The 21,168-nt window shown below is 37.7% G+C and overlaps 3 protein-coding genes across 33 annotated transcripts in view; 1 reads left to right on the top strand and 2 right to left on the bottom strand.

Moving 5' to 3' along the window:
• The window catches only part of lrrfip1a (leucine rich repeat (in FLII) interacting protein 1a), a 63,899-nt gene extending 58,527 nt beyond the window's left edge, over positions 1-5,372 (bottom strand). For all 28 annotated transcript variants that reach the window (XR_003672582.1, XR_003672581.1, XR_003672594.1 and 25 more), the window contains exon 1: positions 4,912-5,372. Coding sequence is in view for 3 of the 28 variants with exons in the window: in XM_028435329.1 (XP_028291130.1) it covers positions 4,912-5,001 (90 nt within the window). In the remaining 25 variants the exon portion in view is untranslated. The remainder of the gene's footprint in view (positions 1-4,911) is intronic.
• Positions 5,373-9,729: 4,357 nt separating this feature from the next.
• Positions 9,730-13,724, top strand: LOC114455357 (ras-related protein Rab-17-like). 2 transcript variants are annotated; one of them, XM_028436547.1, is made up of 5 exons: positions 9,730-10,174; positions 10,884-11,035; positions 11,120-11,245; positions 11,326-11,419; positions 12,614-13,724. In XM_028436547.1, exons 1-5 carry the CDS (start codon positions 9,994-9,996, stop codon positions 12,859-12,861), a joined length of 801 nt encoding a protein of 266 aa, XP_028292348.1. In that variant the 5' UTR covers positions 9,730-9,993; the 3' UTR covers positions 12,862-13,724. The 2 variants fall into 2 exon arrangements, with proteins under 2 accessions (XP_028292348.1, XP_028292349.1); XM_028436548.1 differs by having other exon boundaries at positions 12,607-12,860.
• Positions 13,725-14,318: 594 nt separating this feature from the next.
• The window catches only part of mlphb (melanophilin b), a 46,891-nt gene continuing 40,041 nt past the window's right edge, over positions 14,319-21,168 (bottom strand). For all 3 annotated transcript variants that reach the window (XM_028436669.1, XM_028436668.1, XM_028436670.1), the window contains exons 11-13: positions 19,701-19,850; positions 19,542-19,609; positions 14,319-15,451 (exon numbers count right to left, since the gene is read on the bottom strand). In XM_028436669.1, the coding sequence (XP_028292470.1) occupies positions 15,442-15,451; positions 19,542-19,609; positions 19,701-19,850 (228 nt within the window). In that variant the 3' untranslated portion in view covers positions 14,319-15,441. The remainder of the gene's footprint in view (positions 15,452-19,541; positions 19,610-19,700; positions 19,851-21,168) is intronic.

Genomic DNA, 21,168 nt, shown 5'->3' with positions numbered 1-21,168 from the left:
GAACATGCGATGACACTCAAGCAGTAAGATTTAGCAGTGATACACCAACCTTGCACAGCTGAGAACTGACAATAAAGGAGTGTGCGTGCCACAGGTAAAATATAGTTTTTCAACATCCTTGTTTAATAGCCACACTGGGTATTGTTATCTACCACTAACATCAATTTAGCTCTGTGCTATTATGTGGGATTAAATCTGTTGAGACACTATAAACATGCCATAACATGAGTTCTGCATTTAAAATAAACTACTTACGTGCTCTCTAACTCCTTACTCTATTCAGGTAGGGTTATCCAGAGGTTATGTAGGGCCCTATAAAATCTGTTTAATTTTTTTTCCAAATTCTGTTTTATTTTTTCCCAAATTCCATGTTTTCCACTTTAATTTTCTAAATTCCATTTTTGTAGAAATAGTTATCATTTTTTTTAAAGAAAACTCCTCCGAGGAAACAAAATAAATACTAACAAATAAAAAAAACTCATAATTAAACAAAAATGTATGTCAAAAATAAAGTAAGATAGAATTAAATAAGTTGTAGTGACATGGATTATTCTGACTGCTCCTTTTTAATTATTTATATGTCATACAAAGCTGTATGAGAACATTAATGTCACAATATTTCCTCTCAGGGATCAATGGTTTACTGAATCTGAGCAGGTTTAATGATTAAGTTTTGATCAACTTAGTTTAAATTAACGTAATTTAACATATCCTATCTTCTGTAGCTCTGATGAGATGTTCGAATGTAACTTTCTAACGTTGCTCCAACAGACTTTTATTTTGTAAACCGGAAGTTCCCACTGAAACGGTTGTACTTGAGGTAGCTTGCTGACTGTGAATGTGTACCTACGAGGCACGGACAAAAGGCTGGAATAAAGAGAACTAAAGGACAACATGGACCGAGTTATTCTTAGTTAGCCAGGCATAACAGTTCGAACACTGAGCAGGGGAAGATGATCAAAGCTGATCACGTTTTCACAGAGCACTGCTGCGCTACATGAAAAACGGACAAAGCTTTCAGGGGGGAGGGCGGTGCACCTAATAAGCGTTTCCGGGAAACATTTCATCACGGTGATGGCGTTTCATACCGATTCTGTCCTTTTCTGCGTTTAACGGTTTTCGTTGGTCGATTCCGCCTGCGATTCCGTTTCGCAGATTTTATAGGGCCCTAGTTACGTTTAGGACATCATCTCAGACAAGTCTATTGTTTTACACTAAACGTGTGCAGAATACAGAACAGATTATGCATAAATTAGAGCTGTGGGAAATCAAGGAACCCTGTATACTTCTTAATTCCAGAAATTAGTAGTTGACATATACCAAAGCTATAAATGTATCCTGGTGGCATAGTTACATACTGGGGAATTTCAGCCGAAACACAAGTCAATAACTGAGGTACAAACCATCAGAAAACACCAAACTCCAGTCTCACAGACAAAGCCATAACTAAAGGGGAAAATGTTGACAGACTCAGCAAAAACTCCTATGGGGCCTCCAATTTAAAATGTTCCCAAATTTTGAAATTTCAAATAGATGCAGTTTGAAGATACTATTCATTAAAACACTCACAAGCCTAATAAATGATAACATACTTTATTGTAATTTTTATTTAAACGCTGACAGGTGTAGAAAATGAACAAAATAAATATTTTTTTCTAAAAAACAAGACAGTAACTACCCAGCAAACACACACTGATCAGAATCTGATCAGAAACATTTCAGTTGTTTCAATGCATGTTCTCCCAGAGTTTGTGTGGGTTTGTTCTTCCACCGTCTTAAAACATGTATGTTAAGTTATTGTGTCCAGATTACCCATAAAAGTGAATGGGAGTGTGGGTGGTTATGTTTATCTGTGCTTGCCCTGTGATGGCCTAGTGCTCAGGGTAGAGCTGCACAATTTTGACAAAAAAACTAATTGCAATTTTTCTGACTGATATTGCGATTTCGATTCGATTTACGATAAAAAAAAATATATATATATATATTTTTTGTACATTTAAATGCATATGCATTTTATTTTTATTATGCGCTACATGAGAAACGGACGGAGCTCCACAGACAAGTTAAAGTTAGGCGCGCACTGGTCTGGTCTGATTTAGGAGTCAGTGATGATTGGGTAGTTTTTGGCCAGGTTAGACTGTGTTTAGGTGGTGTTTGAAGCGGCAACCGGCCAAGATGAGAGTGGGGAGGACATTTCCGCATACAAAAACGTCCTTTCCCTCACGGTGACGGTGTTTAAACCCAATTCTATACATTTCAGCATTCAACAGATTCCGTTTTCATTGTTTGATTCCGTGATTCCTTCAACATGAATTTTATAGGGCCCTAGTGTAGTTGTTAGCGCACTCAGAGACTCGCTGTATCGCATACAAGCATGTGTCCTGTAACCATCTCTGATTGGCCAGCAGCCCAGGAAGGCAGTTCTCTGCAATTCTGATTGGTGAACTTATATCACTCAAATGATTGAGACGGACGAAAAAACCTCCTGCTTCTGAGGTTACGTTATCGCTGTAGTGAAAACCTTAATATTGATGCGATTAAGGTTAATCGTTCAGCCTTAGCTCAGGGTACCCCCAACTTAGAGCTCTTTAAGGCCTTTTCCACCAAAACCACAGAGTTTGCGTTTGGAGCTTTTGTTGGAGCTGGAGCTAAGCTACAGCTACTCGTATTTAGCTGAAGGACCAGCTCGTTTGGTGATTAGAGTGCTGGAGATGTGCACCAGCAAGCATGATTAAATGACAAGAACATTTTTAAAGCTTATTTTGGCTGTCCTTTATTTTATTTTATTTTTCCTTTTCTCGCTCGCTGCTCAGAAACAGGTGACGTCACATCCTCTTTGTCTCAGCAATCGTTTCTACTGCTTATTCACTCAGATTAAAACCGGTCTCTGATTAGTAAACCTGTTATCTACCTCAAGGTCTTCTGAAGAAAGCCGTGAACATGAATTTATCCTCAACAGTGACAGCTGGCTTGGCTAAGCTGCTGTTCTTCAGCCTGATCTAACTTTGTTGAAACAGAAAAAGCTAGCATGGTCAAAGAAGGCTTAGCCAAGCCAGGCATCTTCCCGTTTCTCTAGATGTTTTAATTCCACTTTGGTAAAATACCTCTCTGGACTGCAGTAGTCAGTTTGTACAGAAAAAAAGTCCAAGAACACGTGTCAAACTCATGATCCGTGGGGCCAATCCGGCTCTTTGGAGCATCCAAATCGGCCCGCAGGAGAAAATAAAAATGACAAAAAAAACAAGCATTGTGTAAATGAAACTCAACAATATTTGCCATAGGGGGTACATGAATATTAAATAAAAATTGGAAACTAAAATAATAATCAACCAGCAGTCAGGAGCCTCCATTCTTTTTGTTATTATTATTACTATATAGTGTTGGATAGGTAAAATTCAGAGACAAATGTCACTGTAGGTCTACATTTTCTGACATTACATCAGTGGTCGACAACTTTTTTGGGTCGTGACTTCATTTAAATATCACAATTTTTAGGCGTCTCCTGAGACCTTTTTTTTTCTTTCTAGAATTAGCTTTTGATAATGTTTGTTGTTGCCAGGATTAGTGCACAAAGTGACAAGATGCGCCACATAGATATATTTGAGAAAGTGAAAGTTTAGAACAGGGTTCCACAGTTTGGTAACAATGATTTTTCAAAACTTTTCCAAAAAATGAAACCCATATTTTTTAAATAACGATGCATCAGCTATTGAATGTTACATTAAACAACTAAGTGCTACCATGTTTAATTATAAAATTATAAGATTACAATTCAATTAGCTGACACTTTTTTCTACACTAGATGTTAGGATTAAGGCATTTGCTTAACGTCACTTTGAGATAATGCTTAATATCTTTCAGGTTTAATATATTTTAAACATTATTAAAAAATAAAATAAAAATAAAGACTTTATTTCCAAAACAGTTAAATTATTCCATGACTTTTCAAGACTGGAAAATCGTTTTTTCAAATTCCATAACTTTTCCAAGAATCTAATGACTGTGGGGACCCTGTTACAATATCATTGTTTAAGATTATTTTGTGTGTGGTGGTATGATTAAAAAAATAAGAATAATTAAAACATTTTAAAAATACATTCTCAATCAGTATTTTTTTATTAGACCATGGCTACAGGTATGTTAAACGTATCAATAGCCTGCCACTCTATGGATATGCAGCGCCCCTCATTGGCCAGTTTAGGTCACGTGACTTATAGTTCCGTCACTTGTATTTTAGGTCATATTTATTTTTAGTTACCCGCTAACCCTTTTATTTTGGCCCTAACCCAATCGCTAACCCTAACTGTAACTCTATCTCTAACCCTAAAATGATGGGGGGGTTTTGTCGGAAATTTATTTTTGAAGGTGGCATTTGCCGTGTTAAATAGGTTTAAAAAAAAAAAAAAAAAAGAAAAGAAAAAAAGGACAATGTGGGATTCGAACCCACGTTAATGGTGAGTATGGCGCCTTAGACCACTCAACTATCCTGGCACAGTGGTGAACACAGGCACATTGCGCTTATGTAGAAAAGCTCCAGAAATTGCCAAAACTCGAAATTTCCGGGGATCCTATTTGAATTCCAGCGATATGGGGTCACGACCCCGAGGTTAACGAACCAGTATTATATTATTATGTTTTCAAGTGTGCAGCGGTAGTGGGTTCATGGCTTCAGGTTAAATGTCTGAAGGGATAGGGCACTGTGAAAAGTTTGGGAACCACTGTGACTAATCTAAGGAGTTTGTCATTATTGTGGCCGAATGGTACAACACTGGGTTGAGTATCGTATGTTTGGTTTAGATACACGTTCCTGTATTGGACATGTTGTATTTTTGAGATTTAATAGGACTTTAAACACTTGCTCGGGCTCTTAAAGGACCCGTCAAACACCGTGTCCATGTGCCAGTCACTCACCTCTTTAGCGATGAGGTTAAGGGCATCGTCCTCCGCAGTGGACCTGTCCTTCTTGATGGACCTTTTCCGTCCAGTTCCCTGAGTGCCCATGTTTCCTACACAGCGTTCACTAACCACCCAGTCAGCCGCTCACATGTGCTGCTCAAATGTCACGTTAAAACGGACGGATAGGGTGGCACGAGCCGTGGTTCCTTGTCACACATCCGTTTCTCAATCTCCTTCCTGTGTTTGTGCGCCTACTCAACTCTTGCTTGATACTAGTGGCAACCACGCGTCGGTGACATTCAGTCAAAAACACTCGTCAAAATGTCCCACCGTCTTTATAAATCACGACCAGGAGTTTCTGTATCACCCTCTGGAACCAGCTGGGTTTAGGTAAAATGTAACATCTAATGTAAAGTGTGGCAGCGGTCTGTGTAACTTCTGACTGAGTAAATGTGACACAGCCTGCGTGCTGTGAGATGCCTTCACGGGGTGTCGGGTATTTGGGAATCACAACTTTAAACAAACACAATTTTCATAGTCGTTATCAATATTCTTCTTTCTAACATAAACTGTGAAAAATGTTTTTCTTTTTTGGGTTTTTTTTGTAAAATACATCAGAATAAAAAATACTTGAATGATCCCAGGGGGGAAATAACTTTTGCTACAGTAGCCCTATAGTAGACATTTTAACATGTTGAATAAAAACACTAACAAAAGATAAATACATGAATCTAAATAGTTTCCACTAATTGTAACGTGCAAACATGTTTATTTATTTATTATTATTATAATAACTATTATTATTATTATTGATATTTTGTATTATTATTATTATTATTATTATTATTATTATTATTATTATTATTATTATTTTATTATACAATCAATAATTATAAGGCAGTGGCTATCTGTTGCCGTATCTATACTGACATTCTATCTGTACGCAGCGCCCTTATTTGGCCAGTTTAGGGCATGTCATAGGTCAGTCATTGGTCAGTTTAGGTTGCGTGACTAAGACTAAACCTTACCTTAAACCTAACCCTAACCCTAAAAAGTGTTGCGATATTGGGTTATAACCTAAACCTAACCCTAAACCTAACCTTACACCTAATCCTAACCCAAAGACTCTACGTACGTGTACTTCGGTAACCGTACCAATAGCACCGGGCGTTGTCCGTACGTCAACCGTACAAATAGACACTTTCTAATTATAATTAATAGTCTTTATTACAAGTCATGAAAGTTAGAGTTAAGGGACTTGCTTAACATCCTATAGTGATGGCCCAGATTGGACTCAGTGACTGCCTTCCTGAAAACAACAAAGCTGTTGCAAAACTTGAGTTCTTTGTCTTAACTTTCATTACGTTACAAACCAAAATAAATTATATTTTATTTTAATTTCCCTTTATACAGTGATAGTTTAATATTCAATCTGAAACTATCACACAACTTCTAGTGCTTTTTATGGTCTGACATATTTTTTCATGATAAATACTAATAGTGCAAACACTTAACACTGCAGCTGTTTACTCACTTGTGTACTTTGCTTTTAATTCTTCTTGATTAATTGGAGCAGATTATCACACTTCAATGGTGTGGTGAAATTTGTAAACTAAATCCATTGCATACATTAGGCCTCTTCACTTACTCCAACAAATACATTCCCGAATATTATGTAAGAAACAGCTTTTAGTTTTCCTTCAACTTCAGATGCTTTACTTCCATTTGAGTAAGTGTAGGATTGTTTATTTGTTCATGTGCTGGCTGGTATAATTTCTGATAAAATGATAGAATAGGTTCCCATTGTCCGTGTCGCTTGGGAACTCAGTTTCAACCTCTGGATAGAGAGACTCCATTTCGCCTGAGGGTAGAGTTTCAAGCAGAAACCACAGCTACTGTCTAGCCTGACTCTCACAGCTTCATTGCTATTTTTACTGGTGACCAACAAGTACTGGAACGGGTTCTGTGTCCCTTAAAGTGACAAACACATTACCTTTGTCTTTTGTTGTCTAGTAGCTTTCATCATAATTATTGGTGTAATAGTCCAGGAAAGTACGTCAGAACACTGTAAGGTCCTTAAAACATTCATGTACACAGGCCTATTGTGAAGAGCCCAACCCCATGTTCATCTTTTTTAAATCATTCAAACTGAACTTATATATATATATATATATATATATATACTGTTTATTATTATTGCACTTGTTTTTATTTCTATATGACTATCACACAATAAGCTGCACCCATACTGTAATTAGGAGTAAAGTTGTTAACTTTGGAAATGAAACAATTCCCTGTCAGCAAAAAGATCTGGGTTTGAATCCCACATCTCAAACTTTCCTATAATCTGTGTGAATTATGCATGCTCTCTCTTGCATTTGTTTAAAAAACAAAATCATAATTAGCAAATGACAAGTTGGAAGTTTAAACTAAGAAACCTTTGAAGACGTGATCACAAACCATAACCTATTTAGGTTCCTTAAACCCAGGAAATGACTATATTGGGTCTTTTAAAAACGTGGTGCAAAACAGAACCAATCCCACCTAAGGTTACACAGATTGTTTTACACTAAGCACGAGACGTAATCCACTTGTCAACACTTCATCTTGTTGTTATAATTAACATGACTTTCACAAACATTAAAAGAGGAATCAGTGGTTCAGGTCAATTTTACTATAAAGGAAAAACCTTTTTCAGGAACAAGGACTGGTGCTTACCAACCATCCATCCATTTTTCAAAGATAGGTGTGCTTGTGCCTATCTCAGCTGTCAGAATCAGAATCAGAAAAAAACTTTAATCATCCCCGTAGGGCACTAGTTCATCACATGGCAGACAGACAGACAGACAACCACTTACACTCCTATTCACAACTACAAGCAACTGAAAGACTCCCATCAACCCTACAGTCATGTTTTTAAATGGTTGGAGGAGTACCTGGAGAAAACTCATTCAGGCATCTCAGAACATACAAACTCCATCCAGAAATGACCCAGGGCTTGAACCCAGGACCTTCTTGCTTTGAGGCTGATGTGCTAACCACCACATGCCGAGCTTACCAACCAGTTAACCAAGCAGAAAGGTAAAGAAAGATCTTCAAGAAATATGCAAAGAATCATATGAATGCACTTTATATGATATGTCTATTTTATTTATTTTATTTAACCTTTATTTAACCAGGAAAAAAATCCCATTGAGATTAAAAACCTCTTTTTCAAGGGAGTCCTGGCCAAGAGGCAGCAAAGTTACAACACTGAACAGAAATACATTTACATTACATTAAAATGACAGGATAACATAAGATGACTAAAGCTGAATAACATTCTTAGTAATATGCGTAACAAATAATTTATATCAACCTTTATCCTTCAAATACACATACCACTTTTGTATATGTGGGCCAAATCCAGCCATCGGAATGGGAAATCATGATCTAAATCAGCCAATATTTCAATTGTAAATATCTCAGTTTCTCCAAAATGTATAAGTCTAATGTAACCCACATTACAATATATGCAATTTATTGCAATTTTTCTTTGTTCATCATTAAATGATTTTTTCATCACAAACTGTTGGCAAAATCTCTTTCCAAAACCCTGTAATTTCTTGCAAATTATTTCACAATATTAAATTATATTACATTGCATTGTTGGAACAACCTGATTGCAAATTCAAGACAACTTGAAGTCTGAAATCTCAAATCTGTAACTTGTAGCAATTTAAAGTCCAAACTTTGGCAAAAAAAAAAAAAAAACGTTAAATTGCTCTCTTTTCTCCCCCAAAATCATGGGGGAGTAAACTGCGGTTTATGTGGATCCTTAACCAAACTGAATCTGACGCTGTTGCAAAACATAACCAATGCTGCCCCCGTGTGCTGAGACACTCAAATTTTGAGTTTATTGGCCAACAACAAACTGGAACCAATGTCACAAATACAATGTAAACTCAGACACTGCATCGCAGATCTATGTTCACTGAAGTAGTGTTCACATTATATGAACTCGTCTATTTTCCATTCTTTCACTAACAGTCTACAATCTCCTCCCAACAGGTAGAAAAACAGTTTTCCACAACTGTGTAGAGGTGACAAGTAACGAAGTACAAATACTTGAGTAGCTTTTTCTTGTATCTGTACTTTACTTGAGTATTTATTTTTTTTGGCAATTTTTTACTTTTACTCCTCACTTTTAAAAACAAATATCTGTACTTTCTACTCCTTACATTTAAAAAATGAGCTTGTTACTTCTAAGGCCTTCGAAGATGATGTTACAACGAGAAAAAAGACGCAAAATTTTGGTAGTTTGAGTCATTTTCCTGTTAAGCAGGTCGCTTAGTTTTAGGTTAACATTTTCAACTTTTTAAAAATGGTCTGGGTTTAATTGATCATTTGCAATTTTATTTACACATTTTATCTACAGTATAATGAGTGCTAAATTCTCCAGGTGTTCAAAGGTAACAGATTTAACTTGTTTCCATCTACCAGTATTCTACAAGTTTTTTAAATAAATGGAATTTGCTAGTTAACAAAACCATCGTATTATTGAAGGGACATTTGTTTTACTTTTTACTGAAGTACATTTAGTAGCATGTGCTTTTTTACTGGTACTCAAGTAGGAGAGCAACTTCAATACTTTTACTTTTACCAGAGTAATTTTTTTAATTCAAGTAGCTATGCTTTTACTTGAGTACTGGAGACTAGTACTTTTGCCGCCTCTGCAACTGTGCCTGTTTGCATGCATTATAATTTTCCCTGAGTGTCCCTCCCTAACAGGTTAAGTCACTATTGTTTAGTTAGCAGATCTCTTGTATGATAATATTCTGACTGCATGTTCAACTGGAAGCATTTGTTTTTACAGCTAAACAGAAGACCTGCACAAGGAAGTGAACTGATGTAGCCTGCTGGTTTACAAGAGGAGAGACTGGACTTTGGTTCCACTTTTACTTTACAGGGAAGCTGGAAGTGCAACAGACGACTTAAAAATAGAGTGATATTACCTTCTGTGGACAGTGTATAGCAGCTGACAGGGCAGCTGTGTTTCATTTGTCTTATCATTCCCTTTTTGTGTTGTACGTGCTTTGGAGTTATCTCAACATTTTCATGGGGGAACCCTTCCTTAGGGTGACAGCAGAAACCCAGGACCATGATGCCAGTCGTAGAAGACCAGTGCAAACCCTCAGGGTTAAGATGGTGCTGCTTGGAAGCTCTGGTGTGGGGAAGTCCAGTTTGGCTTTGAGATTTGGCAAGGATCAGTTCAGAAGTACATCACCTACTGTAGGCTGTGAGTTTATCACACACTAAGCTTTACAACCTTACATTTAAACTGAATGCTGGCTGGAGCAGCTAACGATAGCAACAATGCTAGGTGGCTATGCAAAACTATGTTTATTTAAGATAATTCTTGCATGGCCTGAAAACATATTCACAAGAGCAAACCAGGAGAAGTGGCCATGCAGAGTATTCCCATTGCTGAAATCTTGGAAGTTTATCATACATCAGTTGTGTCTGAATAATCATGGTATAAACACAAACTGGTCAATAAAATGATGAAAATGCTGAAACTAACCCAGTATGAACCCTGCATACACAATTTTGACAAAAATAACAGAAGAGGTAGAATTTAATTGACTAAATACACATTTAGCCTGTAATTCTATAGTCAATATCTGCTCATCTGCACCCTATTTGGATTATCTAGCATTCCGGCTTTATGCAATTGAAGCATTGTGAAAGGGAACTAACTTTGGTAAAGGCCTATTTTTCAAATTCATGAAAACAGAAATGAAAAAACCCAACTAGAAAACAAACATCTTTTGGTTGCATTTGTTAGAAAATGAAGTCTTTTTATTTGGTATTGTTTACTTTGAAATGTGGAAAAACCGCTTACCCCAACTGTCCAAATATGTTTAAACTTCTAATAATCATCTTGTAGCGCAGCTGTTTGATTCTGACTATGAACAAATGTCTCCTCTCTGGTGTTTGGTCCTCAGGTGCCTACCTCACTAGGATGGTGCATCTCAGCGATGTCTCTCTCCGATTCGAAATATGGGACACAGCAGGCCAGGAAACATACCACAGTGTCACCCCACTGTACTACAGGGGAGCCCACACTGCACTGCTGGTCTATGATATCAGCAGAAGAGTAAAACCACCAACATGCTAGTTGTTTTGGCTAATGAGCTGTTGAGATTCATTCACATGCCTGTGTGTGCTTCTGTGACTGTAGGAGACATTTGTCAGAGCTCAGTTGTGGCTCAAAGAGCTTGAAAAACAGTACATTCCTGGATCTACTGTAATCTGGCTGATAGGAAACAAAGGAGACCTGTCTGAGGATCGGCAAGTGACAGAGCAGGTATATTAACAACAAGAAGAATGTGAATCTTACTTCTTTAGCACGGAACCTGGAACAGTTCTGACATCTCGTCACCACAGGAAGGACGAATCCTAGCAGATGAGAGAAATCTGTTCTTTACTGAGACATCAGCTCTGTCAGGAGATCAAGTCACTGAGCTACTTTTGATGATAGGTAAGTTAGATGTTGCTGCAGCAACACTCAATAGAAGTTTTATGTATTCTACCATCGTAAAAAAATGGGATTCTCTGGTAAATATGGAATAATAGTTAAAGCAACTCTTGTACCCCTCGACGACAGTATACACAGTAATACAGTGGTTCCCAAACTTCTCACAGTCCCAGACCCCTTCAGACATTTAACCTGAAGCCATGTACCTCCTACCATTATGCACTTGAAAAACATAATAATGTAATGCAGTGTTTTTCAACCTTGCGGTCGTGACCCTATGTAGGGTCACCTGAAATTCAAATAAGGTCCAATGAAAAGTCTAGTAATTTGTAATAAAAAATATTTATTAAAAATGTTATTTCAATGATTTTAATTATTATTATTATTATTATTATTATTATTATTATTATTATTATTATTATAATAATATGAATCATTATATGTGAAACACCACACACAAAACAATCTTAACTAATTGTATTCTATACTCTCACTTTTTTAGATATAAATCTAGTTAAAATAAAATCCAATATAACAATATCTGAGCTGGCGCATCTTGTTACGTTGCACACTAATCCTGGTAACAACACACATTATCAAAAGCTAATTCGAAAAAGAAAAAAAAAAAGTTTCTGGAGCCCCCAAAAATTTGTGATATTAAAATGGGGTCACGACCCAAAAAAGTTTGGAAACCACTGATGTTATGTCAAATACAATTTAGCCTTACAGTAAAAATTGTCCCTGAATTTTACTTATCCTGTTGGGGAATACTGTATAATAATTAAAAAAAGAATAATTATCTGTAAGGAATGTAAATCGGTAAAGCAATGTACCTCTTATCATATTAGCACTTTTTTTGATGAGATTGTTGCTCTCTCCATGGGTTGTCTTACATGTGCAATTTGAGGCAATGCAGGGAGGCTCCTGACTGCCAGTTGATTTATATTCTAGTTTCCAATTTTTTTTTAATGTTTATTGTGTACCCCTTATGACAATTTGCATACCCCTGAGGGCACCTGTACCCCACTTTGGGAACCTAGACAGTAATAGATTATTCAATTGAATCAGGTTTATTGATGGTTTAAAAAGTTGAAATATTTAGGCTGATCAGCAATGTGTAATGTTGCATTGTATGTTACTGTTTATGTATGTTACTGGCTTTAATGACTGGTATAATACATGTTTTTCAGCCCACAGGGTCAACGAGCACATGGGAGCGCAGCAGGGAGGGCTGTCTGAGTGGAGAGGCACATCATGTGTGGACCTGCACCAGAACAACAACATCAAGCCTTTTAACACCTGCTGTAAAATGTGAACATTGTATTAATCAAACACTGTCAGTCAGGTGTGTGTGTGTGTGTGTGCGTTTTCTAATCCCCAATGGGCAAGAAATCCTCAACAATTGTAAAAATATTCAAGTTGTAGCTTCAAAGTCAAAGGTTTAGAGGATATACTGTATCAGGGTGACCATATTTTGATTTTCAAAAAAGAGCACACTTGGGTCAACCTCAACCTACTTAACAGCAAAATACAATATAGTAGCTAAGTTGTTATCCTCTGCAAGGTTTGAAAATTATTTTTTATTTATATCACCTTTGTTGTGCATAGAATAATCTGTCCTTGAAAAATATCAAATATACTTTAAAATCTCTCAATTATTGAAACAATATTAGAAACACTGCCTCCTTGAAATTCTAACTGTAACAAAAAATTCAAGGTTAAAGAACATTGAATAATTATCAATATAGACGCGTTAATAAATAACTGTGACAGTTTGCAGTGCCCATGTCCCATGCAGGCTCTTTGCACTTGATTTTGTCCATTGTCTATAATGACTGCAATGAGGCAGATTTGACTGACAGACTATGCATGTGTACCATAAGCCTTAAGTTAAGTTTGCCATCCTGATACCATGAGTCATTCTCCAGGGACAGCTATCCTGGTGGCTGGAAAAGCCCCCAAAAGCTCCCAAAAGGCACACCACTGCCACCAAAACCAGAAAGACCCATTAACCCGAAGGAGGAGCCACCTTTTCCTGCATAGTACCAGAGTTGGCCCTCAATGGCAGGGTACAATGGTCCACCCACCGCCCGACCAATATCCACCATCCAATCCAACCTTAACCACCACCCACCGCCCTCCATCACACATTTCACGACCTAACCCTGCCCCGCAAGAAGTCTTAAGCCCCACCATAACACCAAGGACCAGTGAAGGGGACAAAGCACCCCACACCCTTAAGGAAAAACGACAAAAAGGACAAAGTGAAGACTCTTGGTCTGGCAATCTGCAGATGTGCTGCCTTATTTTTCTGACACAAAGAACATTTCTGGGAATAAAGTCAAGTTTTATTCTGCTCTGCTAGGAAAACTTTTCATTTGTCGTGCATTTTCAGTTTTAGGTTAATTATGTTTAGAAGGATGATGCAGGTGCTGTTCCCCATTTAGAAGAAATATCTGCTTATGTTGTTCAGAAACAGAAGGGGTCACCGGAAGGTTGACATGACCCTTTTTCATTCAAATATGTGAGACTCCATAGAAACGCTGTCATCCATTGTCAACCCACTGACTCAGTAATGACAGCTGATTCTTAATAGCTTTGAAACCTCATTTATTATTTCACTCAGAGGAATTAAGTCATACAAATACATCAACAACTTAAAAAAAAAATGACGCAAATTAACAAAAAATTATCTATAGCTTTGTAATTAGCAATCAAATTTCAGGTTGACGTTTTCAAAGCTCCTGTATGGAATGTTTCACACATTAAAGCTGATATCTGGAGTTTCTGAGAAATCTAGTTTATGTATCTTTCTTTTGAAATGCAAAAAAATACCTAACTGGTCTTTCACTATGGTCTACTGCCGGTGGTCATTCATATACATTAATGTATATAAGTCCCACCTTTGCCCAGCCAATAGGCTTCAACTTCCTGGAACAGGCCACTGTCAATCAAAGTGAATGTGCATGCATCGTCACAACAGCAAACATGTATCACTCTGCAGCACAGCGTCATGGTGGAGTGCTTCGAAAGTCCAGTTACAGGTCAACTACTGTCTGCATACACAATCAAAAGACAATTGAGGCTGGCCCGACTGTACGTTGATTTTAGCAAGAGTGCGAGCTTGTGACCACTAAGTTACAGGTCTAGCGCCCCTAGTGGCCAAAAGTTACACAGTGTGCCTTTAAAGTGATAACTCCCATTAAAATGCATGGCTTTACAATCCCCACCATGCAGTGCAACAACATTTAGTGATGCGCAGCATAAACAAATACAAGAAAAATACACATAAAAAATACACGCAATTTGAGTTTCTACGCACACAAAAAATTTAAAGTCAATTATGTTTCATTGTCACAAACTTCTTGAGATTTGGTTGTTCTTAATTAGTGTTTGCCTTCCAAAGGAGGGAATAGGAGAGCAAAAGTTTGCAAGCTTATTGCTTGTCTCTATTTACAGATAAATGAATAACGAATAATAATAATAATAATAAAAAAATTCTTACTGAATGACAAAAATGATTTTCTTAGAATAATATACAGCTTTTAAAGATGCTAAAAAAACTTTCAATATCTATTTCTACTATGCAATTATTGTGTTACTGGTACATAGTAATTATTCCAAGTTTACCTACATATCAGATTTCTGTAATTGCTAAAATTTTAAACTAGCAACAAATCACTGACTTTAAATTTCAAGGACTAGGACTCTAATTAAAACTCACACTTCCCCTAACCATTTGTTGGACCACAATTTATTGTGATTGCAATTACCGTAGTCTAAACCTAAATGGCTAAACTAACTATAAAACTAAGTCACTTGCCTTCACATCATCCCGTCAATCATTTTGACAATCAATCAGTCTTAATGGCTGATTAAAAAAAAATACTCATTTTACCCTTGATGACATGAGTTGCAGGTTTTATGATCTTTTATTAAACCTAAAATACCACCGCCAGTGTTTCAATGTAGGTACAGTCTACAGTTACATAACAAGCGGTCTTCTCCTTAGGAGTTCTGTGTCATCATTGGTTTCTGTAGGAAGGAAAAGACAGTGATTGGCTGATTAGCAGTGAGAGTATTTGTTTATTTCATGCAATGATTGGGCTGTAGTTATGTAATTATCAAGTAACAGCTACTGAGACTAATAATCAGGTTCAAGACAAGGTCAGCATTATTTATACTATATACATTATACTATAGTATGTATAACATTAAGGTTAGCACAAACATTCTTCTACACATTTGTTCCTGTTTTTTCAGAATCATTCTACTAATGGTACAGTAACCAAAAACAGATATGCATTGCAATCTGTAGACATGAGATACCCTGTGATTGATGAGGGAACCACGGAGGTCAAGAGGTACACGTTGTTTGAAGATTATCTCTTTTTTTTCTCCTTCTTTTTTACTGAATCTAGAAGCGGCCAAATGCTGCTGGATGTTTCCTTCACTCAGCACCAAATCTCCTCTTTGTATGTCTCTGTATAACTCTGTACTCTCAGCCCTTGAATTTTATATTAGTGTGTCACACAGACTGCTCAGAGACAATATGTATTTTTTCAGGCTCTGACAAAAAAGGATGGTCAGTTTTAGAAAGAAAGCCTTTGTCATTTTGTTAATCTTTACTTTAACTATGATACCTTTGCACTTGAACTTCACATAAACTTAAAATGCCCCAAAATTAAAACATCATAGTTATTATTTCTGACCTCTCAAATGTATCACTGCAATTTATGAATGATCAGAACTTTGAGTTCTTACCTTTATCAGAGTTGAAATTTAAATGTTTGACAATTTCTTGTTTGATAAGAAAAGCAATTTCCTATAAATTGCTAATTCTTTGCTAGCAGCAGCAAAGGGGTCAGGGGTCACACAAGGCCTAGACTGATTTTCAGTGGTCCAGACCCAATACAATCCTTCCGTCTCTCCCCTGACAGTTATCCAGGATTCATCAAACCATAGTTACTTATGCAACTTTCGTTTTGGTTTTTGTATTTTGATTGATTTTTCTTTCGGTTGCATTGCAAATAGCAGCACATCCAAGTCTTAAAGAGGAAGTGAAACACATTGACAAATGGATATGTTTTGATTAATTGGTAGTAAAACATTTATGTTATGATGTTTGGTTTTTTTTTTTCTTGTCTTACTGCTGCAATGAGTCCTGCACCACAAAAGGAGCAGCAAAGCTGGTCCTGAGACCCGCATAGACAGCCACTGCCACCTGGGTGGGCATATCCACTCAATTCATTCTAAAATACATTTTCATATGTAACTAATCTACACAAGAAACTGTCAACAAAGGAGGAAATGCCTGGTAATAAGTCATTCCAGCCTGTGATATTGCAGCCAAAATGGCTATACTTAATATTTATTTAAGCTAGCGTGACCTCATGTCCAGTCCAGGCTGGACATTTAAACATTTTAATAATCCGTGGAAATGACTATTATCATTCCGCAACATTAAAAATATAAATCTCAACACCCTCACCTCCAGTATGGACCACCACCTGGACATAAATACATTTTCCACCCCTGATGAACTGGTTATGCATTACAACACTACACTCCATTCCATTCTCAACTCCCTGGCTTTGTTAAAATCCATGTCTGTTTCATCCTCCACTCCTGCGCCCTGGTTCACACATGATCTCCGGCTCATGAAAGCCAGAGGTCGCCAACTCGAGCGCCTCCATAAAAAAACCCACCTCACTATTCACAAAGACATGTACAATAACCACATCCTCCAGTACAGAGACTCCATTGCCAAAACAAAATCCAAATATTACCCCAGTTTAATCAGTTTAAATAAAGATAACTCCAAGTCTCTGTTTTCTCTCCTCAATAAACTCACCTCATTGTCACCTCATTTCTACTCCACCTCATCCTGTGAAACTTTAGTGTCATTTATCTCCTCAAAAATCCAGAACATTCATCACCACCTCAGTCAGAACTCTCCTCTCCCCATCCCACCAGAATCCTTCTCATTTACTCATTCCTTTTTCACTTTCCAACTCCCCACTCCCTCTGAAATCTCAGATCTCATCCGTCAGTCCAAACCATCCTCCTGTCAGTTGGACCCTCTCCACATATTCCTGGTCAAAGCCTCCCTCCCCTCTCTGATTCCCATCATATCTGCCATCATCCACTCCTCGCTCATCACTGGAACTGTTCCCTCATCCTTCAAAACTGCTGCAATAACTCCAATCCTAAAAAAACCCGGTGCAGATCCCACCAATCTCAATAACTTCAGTCTCAAATCTCCCCTTCATCAGTAAAATTCTCGAAAAAATAGTCGCCAGCCAACTTCACTCTCACCTATCCCACAATAACCTTCATGAACAGTTCCAGTCCGGTTTCCACCCCCTCCATAGCACTGAAACAGCTCTCATAAAATTAAAAAATGACCTCCTCGTGGCAGCTGATTCTGGACTCCTCACCATCCTCATCCTCCTCGACCTGAGTGGGGCATTTGACACCATCTCTCACATCACCCTTCTGAACAGATTAGCTTCCATCGGCATTACCCACACCCCCCTTAACTGGTTTAAATCCTATCTCTCCGGCCGCACTTTGGTATTCATTTTTACTGTTACGTGGATGACACCCGGCTCTACCTCACCAGTAAACCATCTTCTACCACCCCCCCTTCCCTTACTGACTGTATCACAGAAGTTATATCATGATTAAATCATAATCTCTTAAAATTCAACAGTGACAAAACAGAGGTTCTCCTCAATGGAACAGAATCAACACTCTCCAATCCAATAGTTTCTGCATCCAAATGGACAAATCCTTCGTTTCCTCCTCTCCACAGGTTAAGAGTCTGGGTGTCATCCTTGACAGCACTCTATCGTACAAATCCCACATCAATAATATCACCCGGTCTGCATATTTCCACCTCCGCAACATTAATTGCCTCCGCCACTCCCTCACCCCTCACACTGCCGCTATCCTTGTCCACAGTCTCGTCACTTCCCGGCTCGATTATTGTAATTCCCTTCTCTTTGGTCTCCCCAGCAAATCCCTCCATAAACTTCACTTAGTCCAGAACTCAGCTGCCCGCATCATCACCAAAACCCCCTCTATCTCTCACATCACTCCTGTTCTCCACCAGCTCCACTGGTTTCCCATTCAATCTCACATTCACTTCAAGATCCTTCTGTTAACTTTTAAGGCCATTCACCACACTGCCCCCCCTTTCCTGACTGATCTTATCCACATCCACACTCCATCTCGCTCGCTCAGATCTTCTTCCTCCATTCATCTGTCCACTCCCCCAGCACCCCTTACCACCATGGGGAGCAGAGCTTTCAGCTGCTCTGCTCCCTCTGGATCTCAGAAACATGGACTCATTCTCACAATTCAAAGCCGGACTCAAAACTCACTTATTCACAATAGCATTTCCCACCTGACCTCCCCTGCTCTGTCCCTGTGTTTTAGCTTCATTTTTACTGTTGTTTTTATACTGTTTTAGCTTAAGTTTTATTGTGGTTTTATACTATGTTGTTGTGGTTTTATCATGTACTGTTAAGTGACCTTGGGTGACCTGAAATGCACTGAATTTCAAATAAAATGTATTATTATTATTATTACGGACTTTCTTTGGCCAATAAACTGCACACTGAAGTTTAACTCCTGGCTACTTAATAATCTATTCTGATTATGAGTGTGTACTTATTGCAGTAGCAGCAGATTATCTTTGATGAGCGTTTTCTTCCTTGTGTACTTTAGAGGGTGACAACATTCAATTCAAAAAGCTATAACTTCTTCAAATATTTTTTTTTTTGTGTGTGACACCATTGGAAACCTTAGAATTGACATGAAATTTAACACAGTGATGTTGATTTGGTTTCTCAATTACCCGACGGAGTTTCATCCGGATCAGATCTAGATTGTACATTTTAGTGCCCATACATTTTGATCCACTACATCATTATTAATATGAATACACATTTCTTACAAGCCTTTAAAGTGTAAATGATCATGGTACCATCATTAGGATCACTATTCCAGTTAACTGCTCATATCTGGCAAAGTTGGTATTTAGGGCTTGACGGAGGTTTGCACTTGATGAGTGTTATTGTTTATGGCATGTTAATACACAAAAATGAAAGTTTGTAACCTTCTGGTTCCATCCACCGTCATCCCAGAAGTTTTCAAGGCAGCAATCTTATTTTCGATGTAAGAGACCTTAAGAAAAAAACAAAGAGCATAGTTGGATTTAATCAATTCATTGTGGATCCAATAAACCTGTGGTGCCTGCTCTGTCTCTGCCTCTTACCTCACTTTCAGCATTCTGAACACTGACAGCTGCTTCAGCCACCTTGTCTTCCAGCTCGAATAAAAGTGCTGTTGAGCCTTTGAAGTTAGCTTTTACTCCATCCTCTCTAAGGTGACCTTTCCATTCCAGGTTATGTAATGAATGGTTTGTCTGCAGGAGAGTCAACTCAATCATGTCACATAACTCACCAGAAGCAGTACAACCATTATGCAGGTTAGTCACAAGAAACATTAAAAACTTAGACTTTTAAGGTGTCAAGTTAGAGCTTTTGTATTGAAGAACATTTTTCATGATTTAGTACTTGAGCTCCATCTATTTCTATGTGTTCAGATTGAAGCCCAGCAGTTATACAGTATTAGTAAATGATATTGGCCCAGAAATGTTCTTGCCATGTCTACAGCTTAAGCACAAGCTCTCTCTACCTCATACTATTAGCACTGATAGCACTATCTGTCATTCTTGGTCTTGTCCTGTCCCTCACATTTCATGTCCATCTCTGTGACATTGCACTGCTCTCTTTAGTTATATAATCTCTCCTGATGAAGTATTCACAATGATCAAATTATACCTTTGGCTTCACATACTGTATCTTAGTTAGATAAGTCTTAAATGACGTTGCATAATCATACAAAGTTCGACACACAACAAAATTGGACCACATTCCCCCAGATGCAAATCAAAGTCATTCGCACACAATATAAGCAATATATATATACTGTATATATACATATATATATGATAAAATATAATGAAAATGCAAAGAGGCCTTTCATCATTGATCGTGTTAGAAAATTAACAGTATGAATAATAAATAAATAGCAGTTCAGTATGGGTCTGACAAGAGTTAGCCGTTTTCCTTCAGTAGTGATAATGCCTTGCACAGTTATAACAACAGTCTCTCAGTCGTTTGTGTGTGTTTTAGTGTCTTGAATCTCAGCAGCTCAAACACCTGATGTCCTGGGTGTGTGCTGTCTCCTAAAATGCAGCGTGCCCTCTTGAGACGGGGAGCGTTGTACAATTTCTCCAGGGATGGTGGAGACTTTTTTCTTCTTTTTCTTTACCGCGTATGATTGAGAGAGAGATATTTGGTCATGTTGTTGTTCATGTAATGTGTTTGTTGATGATTTTAAATTATTTTAATGATGATTTAAAAATTTGTTTTGCCTACTTTAATGTTCTTATAGATTTTAAGCTGTTGAATGTTTTCTTTTGCACTTTTTGATAATGTAAAGCACATTGGGTTGCCTTGTGTATGAAATGTGTTATACAAAAAATTTGCCTTGCCTTGCCTTACGAAGCGGTGGCTTGAATGGTTGCCTTTTTGGCCGTGCTAGCAGGCCAGCCCTGCAGCCTCGCTTTTGTTCCCTTTTTTTTTTGCTTCCTACTGGATGCAGTGGAAATCTGATGTTATAGTTCTTCCACAGCATGATTCAAAACTTAAAAGATCCTGAAGACTGTATGTTTCCAA

Source organism: Gouania willdenowi, chromosome 21 (assembly GCF_900634775.1).
Source record: "Gouania willdenowi chromosome 21, fGouWil2.1, whole genome shotgun sequence".
Taxonomy (NCBI): Eukaryota; Metazoa; Chordata; class Actinopteri; order Blenniiformes; family Gobiesocidae; genus Gouania; species Gouania willdenowi.
Note: the sequence above shows the minus strand (reverse complement) of the source record. Positions and strands in the feature narration are given on the sequence as shown.